This window comes from Polypterus senegalus, chromosome 17, assembly GCF_016835505.1.
Source record: "Polypterus senegalus isolate Bchr_013 chromosome 17, ASM1683550v1, whole genome shotgun sequence".
Classification (NCBI taxonomy): Eukaryota; Metazoa; Chordata; class Cladistia; order Polypteriformes; family Polypteridae; genus Polypterus; species Polypterus senegalus.
Genome location: NC_053170.1, coordinates 87,043,222 through 87,061,007, shown reverse-complemented (window position 1 = coordinate 87,061,007; position 17,786 = coordinate 87,043,222). Strand labels below are relative to the sequence as shown.

Genomic DNA, 17,786 nt, shown 5'->3' with positions numbered 1-17,786 from the left:
TGAAATGTTCTATACATAATAACGTAAGGATCTTAAAAAGAGAGATTTAAGACCACACAAAAACAATATTGTATAAATACGTCCAAAAATAGGTCAGCCTTTTAGCTGCGGTAAGAAAACGTCAACCTCCTGATTATTGCATTAATTCATTTATTTTGAAATTGCACTCCAAATTACTCTCCTGTTTTCTTCATATTTTGGATTTACGTGATCAGAAAGCAATCCATTTATTGAAGGGGTTCAGTCTAAGCTAATGGTGAAAAGAATAGAATTGCATCCCTGGTATATAAAAAATATTTAAATAATTACTAAAACAAATAACAAGCTTGGTATCTGCTCCCAAACATGAGACCAAAACAACTGTCAGAACAGGCTGTTTTCTTAAGAATGTACTTGTATTCCTCTATGATAACACCTGATTGTCCTTAGCAGGTTGGGCTTATCGTATCATTAATTTCACTATCTGTCCAGGTTTAAACCTGCTTCTTCTGATCACCTTTCTCGTCATGGTAAAGACGCCCCAAATTCGAATCTAGACGTGGAATACCAATCTGCGAGTGGAGGCACATGAACACAATAAATCATGCAGGGGAATTTCAATAAACCAGTGCATTTCAACTTATATAGTTCTCTTAAAAACAACTTTACCTATCTAAACTGTTTGGCTCTTTATATTGATTATTACTCAAAACTAAGCAGGACAGACAAGCTGCTTGGAACCACACTGAGAACAATGAGCCCATTTCGTCCGTCGCCCTGTGCTGCGGTTTCCATAAGCAGGCTTTGCAGATGCGCACAGCTGTCATGTTTTACCAAGCGACGGTCTCAGAGCACCGTGGGTTTGTTTCTCCTCTCGCGAGACTACTTCGAGCGCCCAACATGGCGGATCCGGAAGGAGAAACGCTGGAGTCCTGGCTTAGTGAGTGACAGCAAATTGTAGCAAGAATAGCTCCGAGTATACTGATGTTGGCTTTTCGTGTAAATTGTAGTGTTCTTGTTTTATTTCGCGGAAAGGAAAGGGAAGCAATTGGTGTCTTAGGGCGGGGCAGGGTGTGGTAGCCCCGATACCCCGTCTATTTTTCAGCTGTTTTGACAGCATTATTACCCCAGGCGCAAATGTAGCGGTGACAGAATAAGTGAAGTGTAACAACTGTTTAAAGAAAGACCTGAGAGGAGGTGCAAATGTGTCAAGAAGTGTATGTTTTAAATGCAACTTTTAAATTCAGGTTTTTCAGTTGACATGGAACAATCGCTTTTTCTGTTACTGAGTAGTAATACAATCTGCATAGGAAAAGGTTTTTGCCACTTGATGCATAGCTAAGTGAACAGTATGGTTATTTTCACCTACTCAAATAGGCGACCAGAAATGTGTTCATCGAGTGGGGTGGAATTTGCTGGAACATCTTTCGCTAAGCGACGTGTTAACAAGTTTTAAAAGATCTACTGAAACAACTTGTATGCTTGAATTAAACTGCAGAGCTATGTATTAACATGTACGTGCATGCATTCATTCATATTGTCGCCGCTTATATTTGACTAAATATCAGTATTCAAATATGCGTTTCAGATTTGCCCATTTCCACATTTGAACCCTTATGTGTTAATAATAGGGCCTACATGTTATACAAGGGATATATATGAAAATATATAACCAGTTTTCGGAAGTTTTTACATTTTCCTTAAGTAGCGGAAGTTTACAGATTAGTTTGGAGACATCTTTTATACAATCTCATGAAGTTTCCAAGTATGACTAAAGATAAACGTTGCCCAATTCCTTTGTTCATTTAAGTAAACGTGTTAGATTGTGTCAAGAATTAACACGTCAAAATTAAAAACTTTTTTTTTTCCCCCCTTACTCTGACATATGTCTGTTGAGTCACTCTTTAAAATGTTGCCTCTGTTTCTCTGAAACAAAGGTATAATGCTATTTACATGAAAATCTTATCTCCTTTCACACCTAAAAATGCTTAAAGGAACATTCCATCCAAAAATGGTGTTTTTTTCTTCTATTACTTACCCCATGTAGATTAATGGTGGCCAAGAAAAAATTCTAAATCTCATGTTTTCATGGAGAAAAATAGAATGGGACACAAAGGTGACCAACTTTGGACAACTGCACACAAAAATTCTGAGCAAACTCGTGTCGGATAATCCGCATATCCATTACCCTTTAGTATTCTATACTTGAATTTTTGTTAAAATACCATTAATACTTATTTCCGTAAAACATGGAATATAAATAGGAAAGACATATTCAAGATCCGCCTCTCCCCCTCATTTATTGGTCAAGAATTCTGTCTTCTAATGCATGTATTTTGCACATTTAGGGAATACGAGAGAGAGAGAGATATGTGAACAGATGTTGACACAAGTAATCAAACGCCCCCTTAACATTCAGAAGTGATCAGACCACTGTTATGTATCTTAATAGTCCTCATCTTGGCCTCCCCTCTCAAGTCCACAGGTTTCTACATCAAATACAGCAGTTTAACTGCATTGAAAGCAACAGCTACAAAGTCTTTTTTTCTGTTTATCTTTCTTGCAATCTTGAATTGACATTTTCGCCAGTGTCCTGTACTGAAAACAACATTAAGTAACGGTAGAGGCCAGCTTGCTGTTGGTATTCATTGTGCTCTGTTGGGTTGCATCTGCCCGATTAATTTATTTTGATAATTTTGAATATGCACATTCAGTGTAGATATCTGTGCATACCCATATTGGGTTGGGATCATTTGCAAAATTATTTTGATCAGTCAAACAAACAAAATACTGGATATGAGCTGCTTTCCTCACGGCTTTATTACTCTAATGCTCTCTTTACAGGTTTGAGCAGCTCCTCTCTCTCACGCCTTCGGTTAGTTCAAAATGCAGCTGCCAGGCTCCTAACTCACCCTAGCCGGAGTAATCATATCAGTCCCATTCTGTACACAATGCACTGGCTCCCAGTGTTCTATAGAATTCATTTTAAAGTTTTGGTACTTACTTTGCATGGACAGGCCCCTGAGTACCTAACCAGCCTCCTCCAACGCCGTACAGCTTGCCGGACTCTAAGATCTGGGCAACAGGGCCTTCTCGTTGTCCCACGCACTTGGCTAAAAACCCATGGGGATCGTGCCTTTCAGTCTGTGGCACCAAGACTATGGAATAGCCTGCCTTGTGGTCTGCGTGGAGTCGAGTCTGTTGATTCTTTTAAAAAACAACTAAAAACATTTCTTTTTAAACAAGCTTTTAATCACTGCTGAATAGTTCCAGTTTGTTTATTTATTGGTTTTATGTTTTGTTTTAACTGTTGTATTTGTTCTGTATTTGCTGTTCAGCGCTCTGTGACCTTTTGTCTGTAACGGGCGCTATATAAATAAACTACTACTACTACTTTGTTGCACGAATAGCCCGCTTATGCTGTTGCAATACATTTTCTGTTAGGCTGAGGTTGGCTACTGACTCCAACGTTCCACATAGCTCGAGATCTAAAATATAATGTATTCTGGTTCAGGGTCACAAGGGGCTTGGAGCCATATCCCAGCCTTTAATTCATTCATCCATCCATCCATCTGTTATCCAACCTGCTATATCCTAACCACACGGTCACGAGGGTCTTCTGGAGCCAATCCCGGCCAACAGGGGGCGCCAGCCCACCTCAGGCCTTTAATTCATCATTGCGTAAATCAAGATAGTGCTGGAGGAACTATTTTTGGCTCTTGTTTCAACTTTTCTGAATTCATAGTTAAAAATGCATTTAAAAATATGTATTTTTTTAATTCATTCAAGAAATACACATAAAATGGTAAAATGTATTTGAGATTCTCCATGAATTTCATTGCTCAAATTAAGTTTTCATCATGTTCATAGTTGTCCACGAAACATTTGGTGTGTAAGACATTGCTGTGGTTGTGTTTTCCAAACCAGACTTCTTTGCTTCTTCTTTTCTTGGAGCCGTGTGCTGAGTAGGTGACGTCAACTTGTCAACTGCCTTTTGCGAATAATTGAATTAACACATAAGGAGAACTGACTGTTATTTAAGTGCTTTTGTGGTAGACGCTCCCATTTAAGTGTATCAAGAGTAGTAACATTGCTGAGGCTGATGCACATGACAGCATCGTGATTTGTTAAGATTTGGTCCTTCTTCATTAAAAACACATCCAGCCAGTTTCAGTCCTTTTATTTAAAAATAGAGAGTTGGGATCAATAGGAGCTGACATTACTGGGATGCACAACACATCGATTCATTGTCATCGATGGAGTTGGGCAGCCAGATGATAAACCAGTCTGATAAGGAAATAAACCGTGAATATTGAAGGGACAGAGAAGCATCACTTGGCTTCATATATCTTACTCCCTATTTTTACAAACTGATTGGAGGAACCAGGGTGCTGCATCAATCATGTTGATCTTCTCCAACTTTGGTTCATTGTGGCACTGTAATGGTGTCCACTGTATTTATGTGGCACAATTTGAGTCCATTATTATTAGCAGAGCAACTTAAAAGTTCACTGTCAATCTGACTTCATGTCTGAATAAATAAGGCATTATACTTAAGCAAATGGTAGACTGATAATGAAAGAATGGGTGATGATAAAATAGTAACAAAAAATAAAATAGCTCAACTAACCTGAGAAAATAATTGCCAAGTTCCTGCCTTTCTTTCCTTTTGAATGCAGTAACCTAAAATACGCTGAGGGGGTGCTGTTTTAGCAAGCACAGGCATCCCATCACTGACAGGCAGGTTCTCCATCAGTACTAGAATGTCTAGTTTTCTTTCAGTGATAAAATCATTTACATGTTTTTGTATTTGCAGATAAGGTTGAGATGCTGAGAGTATTTACCAAATAACTAAGGATACGGTAATTGAACTCTTTGCATTTGTACCTAGATATTTTATCATTTTAGTCCTTTTGTAATTAATATTTAAGTAGTGTAGGTCTAGTCTCTGACCTAAGAAGAGATCCTGGGGCTTGACCAAAAGTGATCCTAGGATGGGAATTAAAACAAACTTACAGCCAGAGGCTTACGAAGAATAGTTGGGTGATCACACAAGTGGTAAAAAGAAGGAGGAGAGCTGTGCTGTTGAAGGAGATCAGCTAAGAGAAAAACAGAGAGACATGGGGGGAAGAAACGAGCATTTATGGTATATTATGGGGGCAAGTACTGTAGGTGAAGCACTCCACCAATTCAAGGCTTGTTTAAGAAGGCCCAGAGGCCAATACTATTTTGTTTAGATATTTCTGTTTGTTTTGTGCATGTCTCTTGTGGCAGACAGCTGGGGGTGGTACCCAGCCGGAACGCCCAGAGGAGGGCTTGTGCCTCCTCCAGTCCACGAGGGGGTGACTGCCCTGGTTACACTGCCATGGGGCACCCCGGTGCCTGGAGAGCCCTGGACCTCAGCACTTCCAGCACACCAGGAAGTGTTGGGGGGAAGAAGACTGGGGACACCTGGAGGGCTTCTGGGTGCACAGCCGGCACTTCTGCCACACAGGGGAGTGTCCGCGGAGGAGTGTCGGGAAGCACCTGGAGCCCATCTGGGCTTGTATAAAAGGGGTCGCCTCCTTTCATTCGAGGACTGGAGTCGGGCGAGGAGTGGACGAAGTCTTGCTGGAGAAGAGTGGAGGCGGCCCGAAGAAAGCAGGCACTGGAAAGAGAGGCTTGGACTTTGGGGTTCGGTGCAGAGGCACTGGGTTATGCACTAAAGTAAAATTGTAAATAAAGATGTGTGTGTTGGGTGACAAAACGTTGTCCGCCTGTCTGTGTCCGGGGCTCGTTCTACACTCTGCTGAGTATTCTTTTTGATAATTGCACAATTTTTGTTAATTTGGAACCTGCTTGGTGTATGTCTTTGTGTACAATTGTCAGCTACAAATGAAACATTACCATACACATCACCGTGGCTGGTGGACACTTAGCAGAATGTCAGTCATAACCTTTACTGAAATATTGCTTAATACAGATGGTCTCTGTTGTTTTCAGTTTTGTCCTAAAAGTATTTTTATGCTTTATTTTTTTAGATAAAGCCACAAACCCTTCCAACAGAATGGAGGACTGGGAATACATTATTGGATTTTGTGATCAAATCAATAAAGAACTGGAAGGGTATGTTCTTGTATTCATGCAAGTTCAAAGAAATTTTGGTTGTTACAGGGTAAACGTTTCTTTGGTACCTGCCAATGACTTCACGTGGTGTGTTTGAAACTTGTGTGTCTCCATCTAACTAAGACTGTAAAACACATTGATAGACTAGTAACCTTTGGCAAGTGAAGCAGGAGCAGCATGCCTCTTACAAAATATAGGAATGTTTCAGGTCGGTAAGTTATTTTAGGCAATGTTTATAGATGAGGTTTGAGAATTTGGCTTAAAATTGAACTGTTAGACAGCTAACAAATGTACATTAAAATCTTAACTTCTAATCAAAACTAAATGAACAATTGCTTTTCAATTATATCTACCAAAGTCTTATGTCATTGCTTATATAATAATATTGCTGTGCATGCCTAAATCTAACCTGCATTTTTCACTTAAGTCCGCAGATTGCTGTTCGATTATTGGCTCATAAGATCCAGTCTCCACAGGAATGGGAGGCCCTGCAGGCCTTGTCAGTAAGTGTTGCTGAGGCCAGTCTCTTTCTTTAGTGTTGAGTTTTAGTTTTAGGGATGAACATTACTTGCCCTACATATGACTAGTGTACAAGATGGCTTTATTTGCCCATGTTACTTTGTGTTCACATAGAGTCTAATGTTTGTCTTTTTGAAGAGGTGTAGCGATCTTTTATTTTAAATATGGTTTTCACATGACATTTTCCTAAATAGAAGTGTATGATTCTTAAGCAGTATATGCTATATGACAGCTATGTGAGTAAAAGAAAGATTTAAAATACATACCTGTATTGAATGATCATTAAAGGCATTTTTGCAATTTTTAATACACCTCATATGAGAGTGTAACGTGTAGCACCCAGAATTTTTACCTACTTTCAAATATACTCTTAACTTATCCATGTTTTTGATATGAATAATTCAGTATAAATTATCGATTAATTTAGCAGCCTTGCACTCTTTTAGTTGGAAGATAGTTAATGCCATTTGTGGATTGTGCCATTTCACTAAATTACTTTTTGCTCCTACCCTCTTGAAACTCAAGGTAACATCCCTGATTTACATGAATAGTGCAAGTTCAATTTATTTCTGACATCTGCTTTGATGTAATGTTTAAAATTGTTGCTTATCAAAGTCTCGGCACAAATGAATATAGATTTGCAAGAAGAGAGATGCCATTATAATAATAGCAATGTTGCAGTTATGAGATTTGCTTGATTATAGAATTCATTATTATTAAAACCTATAATCTGACCCCGTTAGAAATTTGCTCATGTATATCCACTGCACACTTTTGCATGCCTTTTTCAGATTATATTCTGCCTATGACTGTGGGGAAATATTCTGTGGCTGTACCTGAGCAAAAAGCAGTGGGATAAGACTGAGAATTGTTCTGTTTTTTATATGCTCATTTTGTGGTTTATTTGAATAAGTTGAATTTTGTTTGTAAAAAAAAAAAAAACAGCTGTTTTTATATAGTTTAGTATTGCAGTGTGAGTTAAGTATATAAGAGTAAGTGGTAACGCCTCAGTAAAATGTGGTACTTTAGCCTGACTTTATAACTTTCAGGTTTTAGAAGCCTGCATGAAGAACTGTGGAAGAAGGTTTCATAATGAAGTTGGAAAATTTAGATTTTTAAATGAGTTAATTAAAGTTGTTTCTCCTAAGGTGAGTCCTTCACAGTATTTTAGATTTTGTACTGAAATGATTGCTTTAATTTATCTGATTATTTAATGACTATTTCTAAAACAATAGGAACACAAATTGTGTTCTACACCTAAGTCTGGTAAATTCTGTGTGATGCATGATGGTTTGTATTTACACCAATTAATAAAATAATACTGACAAGCATGTTTAGTCAGAATTTCCCATTTTCAGATATGTGAAAGTGAGTGATAAATGTTTTTCTTTTCCACATTGCCTGATGTAGAGCATTTTTGCTTTTAAATATGTAACATGATGGACTTATGCTCCATTCGTTGTCTGTTCTTACCTCCTGCACCACCAACCTGTATGAGGTGAGATACAAAAATAACTGGATTGGTAAAAAAAAAAAAACATTTATTGATGAATTACAGCATTCTAAACATTGTCACCTTCTATATACTCCCTCTCCCGATCTCTAAAACCGCTCCATATGTATCTTCCATTGACTGACATAGTGCTGGAAGTCTTCTTGCTTGAGGCTCTTCAACAGGCTTCATCCATTGAGGAAAAATGCATTCCTTTCAGGTCACGTTTGATTTTCGGGAACATGTGAAAATAACAGGGAGCTAAATCGGGCAAACTGGGAGGATGATCAAGGACAGGATTGTTTTTGTCAGTCAAAAACAAAAATTCACAAGTAATGTTGATGCGCTGTTCGATCTATTTCACCTAACATTAATTATCCTGCCAACTCATGTAGCGATTATTGTGCAAGTACTGACTGGGCTTTTCACATGATATACCTAGCCGGTCGGCGGGTTGAGAGGGCGTGCAGGAGGGGACAGAGTTCTATGATTCATGTCCGGCTGACCTCCTGATGGTTTTCCAGGAAAGCCTCAAGCCCAGTCCGGTTATTTTTGTGTTTCACCTCGTATGTCTTGTACAGTAGATGAGTAAAGTAGTATTGAAGTAAAGTAAGTTATTCAGTTGTAGGGCCTTGCATGGTGTTGTTGAAATAAATGCTTTTTATGTGAGACAACTATTAAAATTGCTGTCATTTCCAAATTGTTTTAGACAAATGCCAGTTTCTGCCCTTCTTATTTTCTACTCACAGTAAAAACGCAATGGGATGCAGCTTGATATTTAGAACATTAAGAAAGGAAATGCTACTTTGTTTACGTGTTTAGGACTGAATGAATATTTTCAAAATTTAATTCACGACCTTACACATAAGAGGCAAATGCTGAAGAATGTCTGCCCAAGTTTAAAATGACTTTGGTAAAACAAATGCATTACTGTATGTCTCGCTTAGAGTTTTTTAAATCATTAAATTAGGGAATCTTGTGCACTCCACCCCCAAATTTCTCAGGTGTATTCAAAATTATACTTCTTCTGTTGACACCTGTGTTATAATTGTTTGTAAGGAAGTTGCTGAAATTGCAGTGGTGCAGTTAAAAAAAATTGTGCTTGTCTTTCAGTACCTGGGTGACAGAGTGTCTGAGAAGGTTAAGAGGAAGGTGATTGAAATGCTGTACAGCTGGGCTGTGGCACTTCCTGATGAAGCAAAGATAAATGAGGCCTACCAGATGTTAAAGAAGCAAGGTTGGAACTTTCTTTGCCATGGAGACCAGAACAGCTGTTTGCAGTCTGCTGGCCATATAGGGTTTTACGTGGTGTAAATAAAAGATTCAGAATATACTCTCATATTGGAACGTGGCATATCATATTTTCTATTTGTTGAATTTCTCTTTATTTTCTTCAATGACAGGTATTGTGTCTGTAGATCCTGAGATCCCAGTAGATAAGACTCTCATTCCATCGCCTCCTACCCGACCAAAAAATCCTGTATTTGAGGATGAAGAGAAGAGTAAGGTGGGTTTCCTAAACTAAAAACATTTTGTTTTTTTCTGTCTGAAAATGTTAATTTTGAAGCATTAACTGCAGTTACAAGTGAACATGTTGCTTTTCATTGTAGTGACTTCTCTGAAAATGTTATATTTGAATACTGTTTTTTTTCCCCTCATACTAAGCTTTTTTCTTACACTTTCTTAAATGAATATTTTATACATTTGTGTGCGCTGGAGTCATGTCCAAGTTCCTGGATAACTAATGGTACTGGGACTTTGTTTATTCATTGTGACCGTGGAAACTCCATTACATATTGGGCCTCTCCTCCACCAGAACAACTAAGGTCTAGATCAGGGGTGTCCAAGTGACTGCAGGTTTTCATTGTAACCCTTTTCACTGCTAATTAACTCCTTTTCCCTTCATTTTAATATCCCTGTTTTTAAGGATTCAGTCCTCTGAATTAGTTTGTTTCTTTATTAAATGGCAGCAAAACAGAAATTAGATGTGGAACAAGCCAACAGATAATCCGCTAAATTGGAACGTCAAACTCCAGCCAATTCCACTCCAACCAGTTTCTTAATGAGTTACCAATTCTTGCTGTTAATTAAAGCCGTTATTAAATATCATGACTTGTTGCTGCTCTCATTCTTCCACAGCAGACTTTCTGTTTTTTCTAAGACCACCACCACAATGTTTTGGTGACCTACGCAGACCAACATGACTGAGACCTTCACCTTTCTTTATATGCAGGATAACTGGTCATGTGGTGCCTTGTTTTGTGTCTCATTATTGTTTGGCTGCTCGCTAATGAAAAAGAAACAACTAAGGGGGTCTGAGTCACGTCAATTAAAACTAAAGCAAAACAAGTTAATCAGCAGCAAAAACAGCTCACTAATGAAGAAGATGGTTAGAATGAAAACCTGCAGCCACTGCGTCCCACCAGGACTGGAGTTGGACACCCCTGGTCTAGATTAATGTAGAAGGAGGTTGTCATATGCTGAAGCAGTCAATCAAGTGTGTGGACTTTATGATGTGTTTTCTCACATTTCTTATCATAGAGACTGGCTGAGCTGCTGAAAAGTAAAAACCCTGAAGATCTCCAGGAAGCCAATAGACTCATAAAGAACATGGTTAAAGAGGTAAAGTCATTTTCTTTTAGGCTTTAACAGACAGAGTGCCCTTGTTTAATTTTATTGTATAAAACATTGAAAGTGAGTATCATGTTAAAGATTATTGAATGTTCACTAACTACAACTTGTCATCATATCTGTTCATTAAAAAACAGTAACAGTAATGCAAGTGCATTGCCTTGGATGCTCATTTAAACTTTGAATCTCACAAGCGTACTGGGTTTTTAACAAATATCCTTGCAACATAGTTCACTTCACTTCATTTGCCCATCCTGATTGGAACAATGTATGTATTTATTTTTGTATTATGGTGTTCTTTGGCCACTGTATAAACAGTAGAAAGTTAATCAGATTTATGTCTCTCATGTTTTTAAAAAAAAAACAAACAAAATGCCAGAATGCTGACCTCCTTACCACCATCTACACGGATGTTTATTCCCCAAATTTACATTCAGGGTAATTTTTTTTGTTAAAGGCTTTAATTTACGCTACTAAATTACAGTATACTGTATGTATGTGTAATCAGTTTCCTTGTTTAGCAGTTCTGTTTGCAGCCTGTGTTAACGAGACACTGGCTTGATTATTTTTCTTATAGAAAAACTTTTAATTTATAGACCAAAGGTCATATTGCTTTACTGAAATAAATCCCTAGTTAAGTTTTAATTTAGTAATTTCTAGATTTATTGAACGTAACCTTTTATTAATTAAAAGAAAATGTATTTGTTAATTATTATTTTTGTTGCTGTTATTATGTACTTAAGTCTTCTTGATGTTGTATAGTTATAGTCATTAGCTAAGTAAAACAAACAACAACTTGATTACTTCAGTTTCTTAGTCAAGGTCATATATCAGATAAACAATGCTTTTATGATCGCATTTATAAAATTAAAACTAATGAAGAAAGGTTTTTTTTAATCTTTTGTAAGGATGAAGCCCGCATGCAAAAGGTCACAAAACGTGTGAATACGTTAGAGGAGGTGAAAAATAATGTGAAACTTCTGAATGAAATGTTGATCCATTTTAACAAAGATGAATCATCTGATGCGGACAAAGAACTTATGAAGGTAAATATTCATTATGCAACATCACTGAGTGGGATGTCGGCAGAAAAGCCCATCTATTAAATATAAACAGACGGTATGCAGAGATATTTACTGATTTACACACATTTGAAACAGACTTTTCATGGTAGACTTTTAGTAATGGTGTTTTTCAAAAATATTTAAAAGAAATTAAGTTGACTTCTCAGAATCCACAAATTATTTGTCAGTTGATCACATAAACAGTATAATGAGAAAATGTGCATTCACAGCATCTCTCCACATCTGGAAGAGTACCAGACAAGTCACGTGTCATGAAAAATGTGTTGTTTATAACTAAAACCTCATGTATTACCTTCCTGGCCAGTGTAACAGCAGCGGGAGCCCTCAAATCATCACTCCATGTTCAAAGTGATTAAAAATAAAGTGCAATTTTTAAATGAAGCTGTAATGTCACTGTGCATCTGCCAAAGGAAAAAATTGATAAAAGTTCATTCAAATCTTAAAAAAATAAAAATAGGTTAGAAAACATTTAATTTGTAAAGCTGTATTCAAGTTTCTTTATTATACAATAAAGAATTCAACATAGGTAAACAAAGAAGCATAAAGTACAAGATAAATAAAATCCTGTTGACACATCAAACTTGTGCTCACAGATTTTGAACCCCTGTTTATAGGTGGAGTGGCTTATTCAGTTGTCCGCATTTATAGCACCACCAAAGTACCTCCTTTCTCACCTCTTCTCTCTGCCTGTGTTTTAACTTTTGCCTTGTCTTTCCATAAATTAACTTTCTTCTGCTGACTGTAGGCTCAGTCTTGCTCCTAACTAGTTCTGGTTGATTTCAGATTCCCATTTAGGAAATTTTTGTCCAGTCTTCGAATAATTTCTGAGTATGAGGCTGGGCCCGTCTTTGGCTACAGGGAATACTAACTACGCCATCTGCATCTTCACTAGCCCTTTAAGGGGTTTCTCAACAGGTTTCACATCACCCATACTTTTAAAATGAGATGGGTCTAACTGCAGCTTGCAGTGGCTATGATGAAGACCACATAACACCCACAGTGTCAGTCAGAAAATGCCCTCTGAGTCAGAAAACCCTCCCACATCCTTAATCTTAATCATAGCGCAACCGGGCATTTAATGGGTATTGCGGGCTGCAATTACCCTCTGTTGTTTAAAAATAGCTATGTCGTTTCTGATCTACAAGAGAATAACTATGTGCTGCCCCCTTGAGATTAGTTCAGAGCTGGTGAAATAAACCAGTTGATCTGGTATACCAGATGAAATTTCTTCTTGCATTATGTGTTTAAAAAAAATACTGGTGTGATAAATTAGTGGGAAACTTGCAGAGTCATTTACACATAAAACATATTGTATCACAAAATGTGCAAATGTAGGGAAGCAAATGGATTTTATGTTGGTGTTTTAGTGTCTCAAAGGTATGTATGGATTTGTATTTGATAAGTGAGCCTACCCCTTTAAGAAGTAATATGCAGTTCAGCCTAGTTGGTGTGCTGCTTGTGACTCTGCATTGGCTGGTGATGTGTAACCAGAAGAGAGGATTGGCAGCAGCGTCAATAAGTTGTTTCAAATCAGAGAGGTGCAATTGAACCCATTTGAGTGACAGAATGTTAATACGTGTTTCTACTTATGGGTACACACTTTTGTGTGTAGTCTTTAACTCATTTATTACTTACAAACAAAACCATTCAGTATAAAAATGATGTACAAATGCACTATCCTGGTAATTACTGACTCCATCAAAATGTTTAATTATATCGTGATATGGGTTTTTCACTTGAGACTCTGTATTGCTACCTGTCACCCAGGACATCTTGTAGCCGTTTGAGCCATCTGTGTCCTAATTCTGTCTTTCTAGAAGATGACTCGGACATTAATGGTATCTGGTGGGTCACCAGCCTACTAATATTCTGGGACAATGTGGAATTCTCTGAGCTCCTGGTATGACAGGGTCTAGTACCCTCCAGGGGCCCTTGCCTCCCGACATTAGCATATACAGAACTCTTTTTTTTTTGCCAGTTTCATACTCTCTTACTCTCTCCTCTGGAAGACCCATAGTCCACTTTACCATACCTTGTGCCTCCCTGTGGGTCCAATTGTCTGAAACAACCTCTTGACAGCAGTGAAGCCATTTTTCTTCTGGAAGTCATAAGGGTTTTGTCGTGTCTCTTTATTAGCTGAGATTTGACTCCCTGTCTTCACAGTTCTAGATGTAAAATGTTTTTTTAAGACCGGTAACTGATTAGGCGATTAATAAAGCTGAACAAAGTATGACACATCAGCATGTTTAAGTTTTAATTTTTTATTTATATTCTTCCAGGAGTTGTATGATCGTTCAGACAAGATGAGACGTACTGTTTTCAAGCTTGCCACTGAAACAGAAGATAATGATAGCAGTTTAGGTAAGGACCTTTCTCTTCAGAAGCAGCAGCCATAAAATATAGGCTATATGTATCTGTGAACATTTTTGTGGCTTTTTTTTTGTGCTTTCAGGTGATATTCTTCAAGCAAGTGATGATCTGTCTAGAGTGATAAATTCTTATAAAAGAATTGTCGAGGGGCAGACAGTGAATGGAGAACTTGATATTCTAGCATCAGAAAAAAATGAAGGTAGAAGGGCTTTATATCTTATTTAAAAAGTAAAGTATAAAATGTTCAGCCTCACAATAATTCCTTTTTGAAAGAGAGGAAATACATTAGCAAGGAGTTCAACATATAGTCAAAAAATGTCAGCATTTGTAAATTCCTTGTATTTATTGTACATTGGTCCAGTTCTATCAAATAGTACCCAAAATATGGAACACTAAAACATATATAAATAAACTAACTTATATGAAATTTGTGTAGGGGCAGTAAAAGTAAACATTAATTTTTCTGTTTCGATTGTTAGTATGTCCTTACCATATGAATATTGAAAATAATTTGACACTGCATGTTGAAGTTTTAAAAATGGTACCCTGTACAAGATCATTTATTGTACAGCATGCACTCTTGCACTCGGATTCAGGTTCCCACACTTTTGTATTAGGGTTGTTTTATTGTGATATCACGTCACCTGTGACAAGCAATTAACATCAAAGGTACCATCTAACCTTTTAGGTTCTGTTCCTAATGAGGGATACACAGAAATGTCAAAAACTAGCTATACAGCTGTTATCTTTCTAACTGTCTGTATTATACCCCACGTATTGAATGCTAGAGATCTCAAAAATGGCAGGCTTCTTGCTGGCCAGGACCATCTTTTACTTTCAGTACTTTACTACCACCAATAGGGGACTTCACAAAAGCATCCTTTTGTGATGTTAAGGGGCAGCAGCTAGACAAGGGGTGTTAATCAAGCTCTCGGCTCACTAGTAATCAACCAGACAGACACTGGGTTCAAGTTTGCCTTAAAAGATTGTATTTATTTGCATAATAACCAAGAGCAAAAAATATAATTAATACAATGAATTCTACAACCTGGTTGTGCCATGCAGTTTTCATTCAGTTCCTTAGTTACAGCTAATATATCCTTAATCAAAAATTTAAAGAAAGAAGCTGAGAACTTCCTTTGACAACCTTCTTACACTTTTTACATCTATGTGTTATAATTGATACACTACTCCATCTACTGTAGCTAGCAGGAAAGTCATTTTAATTCTCAATTTGCTGTCATTCCTTAAACTTGTTCAAGCTACCATCTCTAAGGGACGGACACCTTTGTGTCTAGCAAAGCAAAAAAAAACTCACTTAAAGTTGCGTACATTTTTTAACAGTATCTCAAAAGTTGTTTTTTAGTGAAGGATTCTGTGAAATGAGCGTTTTAATAAGAAATTCCTGCCCACTTAAGGAAGAGAGGGTTAGATGTGCCATCTTTTCTATCTTCCTATAGCCTAGCAGGAAGTCTTAGTGTGTCAAAACAGTGAACAAAATGGCAATGCCAACTTGGCTGTATAATGTGTAATAAATGCAGCGCTTTATCATGTACCTCTAATTTTTTCTAACTTAATTGCAGTGAGGAGAACTGATGATGAGTTTTGCACCCATTTTCCCTTTATTATTGTAAAGGTTCTCATTTCATATTTTGTAATGATAATGTAGTTGACCATTTCTCTGAAAACTGATAAAACCATTTTTCCCTTTCACAGAACACCGAATGATAAGGTACGGTATAATATTTTCTGAAATTAGATGGTTTTGTACAAAAAACCTTCATGTTACTGAAAAAACTCTCCCCAGTAAATTAATCCTTGCATGCAGTCAAATTCTGCTGAAAATTAAATAAAATGTAATTAGATATTTTCTATGCAATGTGAAGACCAGACCATTAATTCACACACACACACACACACACACACTAGCTGTGTTTCCTAGCTTTGCCTGGGGACATTTCGAAGTTACTGGGTCTCGGTTATAGTGCTGTCAGTTGTTGGAATGTATCAGAAGTACTATGTAACTAACAAAGTACTTTTCTGTATACAATATTTGGGTTTTTTTATTCTAATATCTGGGGCTAATATCTTTTGAAAAGGCTACATACAGTCCATGGTGATGTTGGTGTGAAAGAGATTGCAGCAGAACTCAGTATTAAAGGACATTACCAAATTAGGACATTTGGTAATGTTACAAAAGTGATTTAAACTCCGTATGTTCAAAGGCACATATTGCTAAAATATTGACTCTCCACTAGCATCAAAGCCTAAAATTAATACTGTCTCAGTATACAGTGGGTTTGAATAAATGTCTTCCAACAAAAAAAAAAGTTACTAATTATTTTTATGCCCTCAGAAGCACCATCCACTTATCACATTCTCAAAAACAACCTCTCAATCAGCTATAGAAAAAAATTGGCTTCATTCTGTTCAATCATGACTTATCCCCCATTGGTTAATTTGCAGTTTGTGTGTGTGTCTGTTTTTTTTCTCTTTTAACTTTAAAAACAGCTGATCATTAATTGTAAAGTTGATGATGATATGCAGGAGGAAAATAGTGTTGGATTTTCCAAAAATGCAAAGCAGTGCACAGATAAAAAAGATATAGTGTAATCAGTGTATGTCAGATTTATTGTCACATATGGGTGACACAGTAAAATGGAAGTGCATGTATGGCCAAGCACAGCATGCCACCTCTGTTCGGCTGCTTAAATCTCGCTTCTTACATATGTCAAATATAGCAGCCCAATAGGTAATGATAAGCAAAACAGCTGAGTTTCCCTTTGAAAACATTTACTTGGGATTGGGAGATTTTAAGTTTTTTCTTTTTCTTTCCTTTTTGTTGTAAAAAAAAAAAGGAAGGGTTTGATGACACCGTGTACATTGGTTTTAGCAACCCATTTCTCAAAAAAGGCTCTGAATTAAAATAAATGGGAGAAAAGTGTATTTTGTAAATTCAGCATGTCTAAACAAAATCCAAGATGAGACAAAAATATGTAGTCTAAGATAAATGCTTATCTAATTATTCAAACGTGGTTAGGAAAAAAAATAAAATAAACACAGCTGTTTGCTACCTTTGATGATATGCGGCAGCATTTGTCGATGCTATTATTTAAATTTTGTAAATGCTAATTAAATCATCTGGAACAGTGCACTGGCTGATAGGAATTGTTGTCCCCACATCAGCATTTTCCATAACGTTTCAGATAAGGTAATGTTAGGACAGTGGTAATACATAATAAATGCTTTTCTTACTGGATCAGTTGCACAAAATTGATTACGCTCACAGCCGCAGCACCTGGCAAGCACGTATAGCGGGTTGATTAACGTGCCTTCTTTGAGCTTCACTGAACTTTGCTCCTTTTACTTTGCTTCTGCAGACAGCCTTCATTTGCATAATGTCGTACATTTCGTTTACCCGGTGTGATCACTGTCCGCATGTGTCGCGAAAAGGAGACGTGATACATTAGAATATCTCACTTCTTAGATATCAACAAATAAAAAAACGCGTTTCGGATAATTTTCTTTTTTCCACAGTGTCACCAAATTTCAGTCAATTTCAAAATATTGATATATCGAAATCTTGCTGGATACTAACTGCTCTA

At 37.1% G+C, this 17,786-nt stretch overlaps 1 protein-coding gene across 1 annotated transcript in view; it reads left to right on the top strand.

Annotated features, from left to right (window-relative positions):
* Positions 1-820: 820 nt before the first annotated feature.
* Positions 821-17,786, top strand: part of LOC120517862 (ADP-ribosylation factor-binding protein GGA3-like) — a 38,629-nt gene continuing 21,663 nt past the window's right edge. Inside the window, exons 1-10 of the mRNA XM_039740364.1 lie at positions 821-919; positions 6,000-6,084; positions 6,512-6,587; positions 7,653-7,751; positions 9,209-9,332; positions 9,499-9,602; positions 10,637-10,717; positions 11,635-11,772; positions 14,091-14,172; positions 14,264-14,380. Coding sequence (XP_039596298.1) covers positions 880-919; positions 6,000-6,084; positions 6,512-6,587; positions 7,653-7,751; positions 9,209-9,332; positions 9,499-9,602; positions 10,637-10,717; positions 11,635-11,772; positions 14,091-14,172; positions 14,264-14,380 — 946 coding nt within the window. The 5' untranslated portion in view covers positions 821-879. The remainder of the gene's footprint in view (positions 920-5,999; positions 6,085-6,511; positions 6,588-7,652; positions 7,752-9,208; positions 9,333-9,498; positions 9,603-10,636; positions 10,718-11,634; positions 11,773-14,090; positions 14,173-14,263; positions 14,381-17,786) is intronic.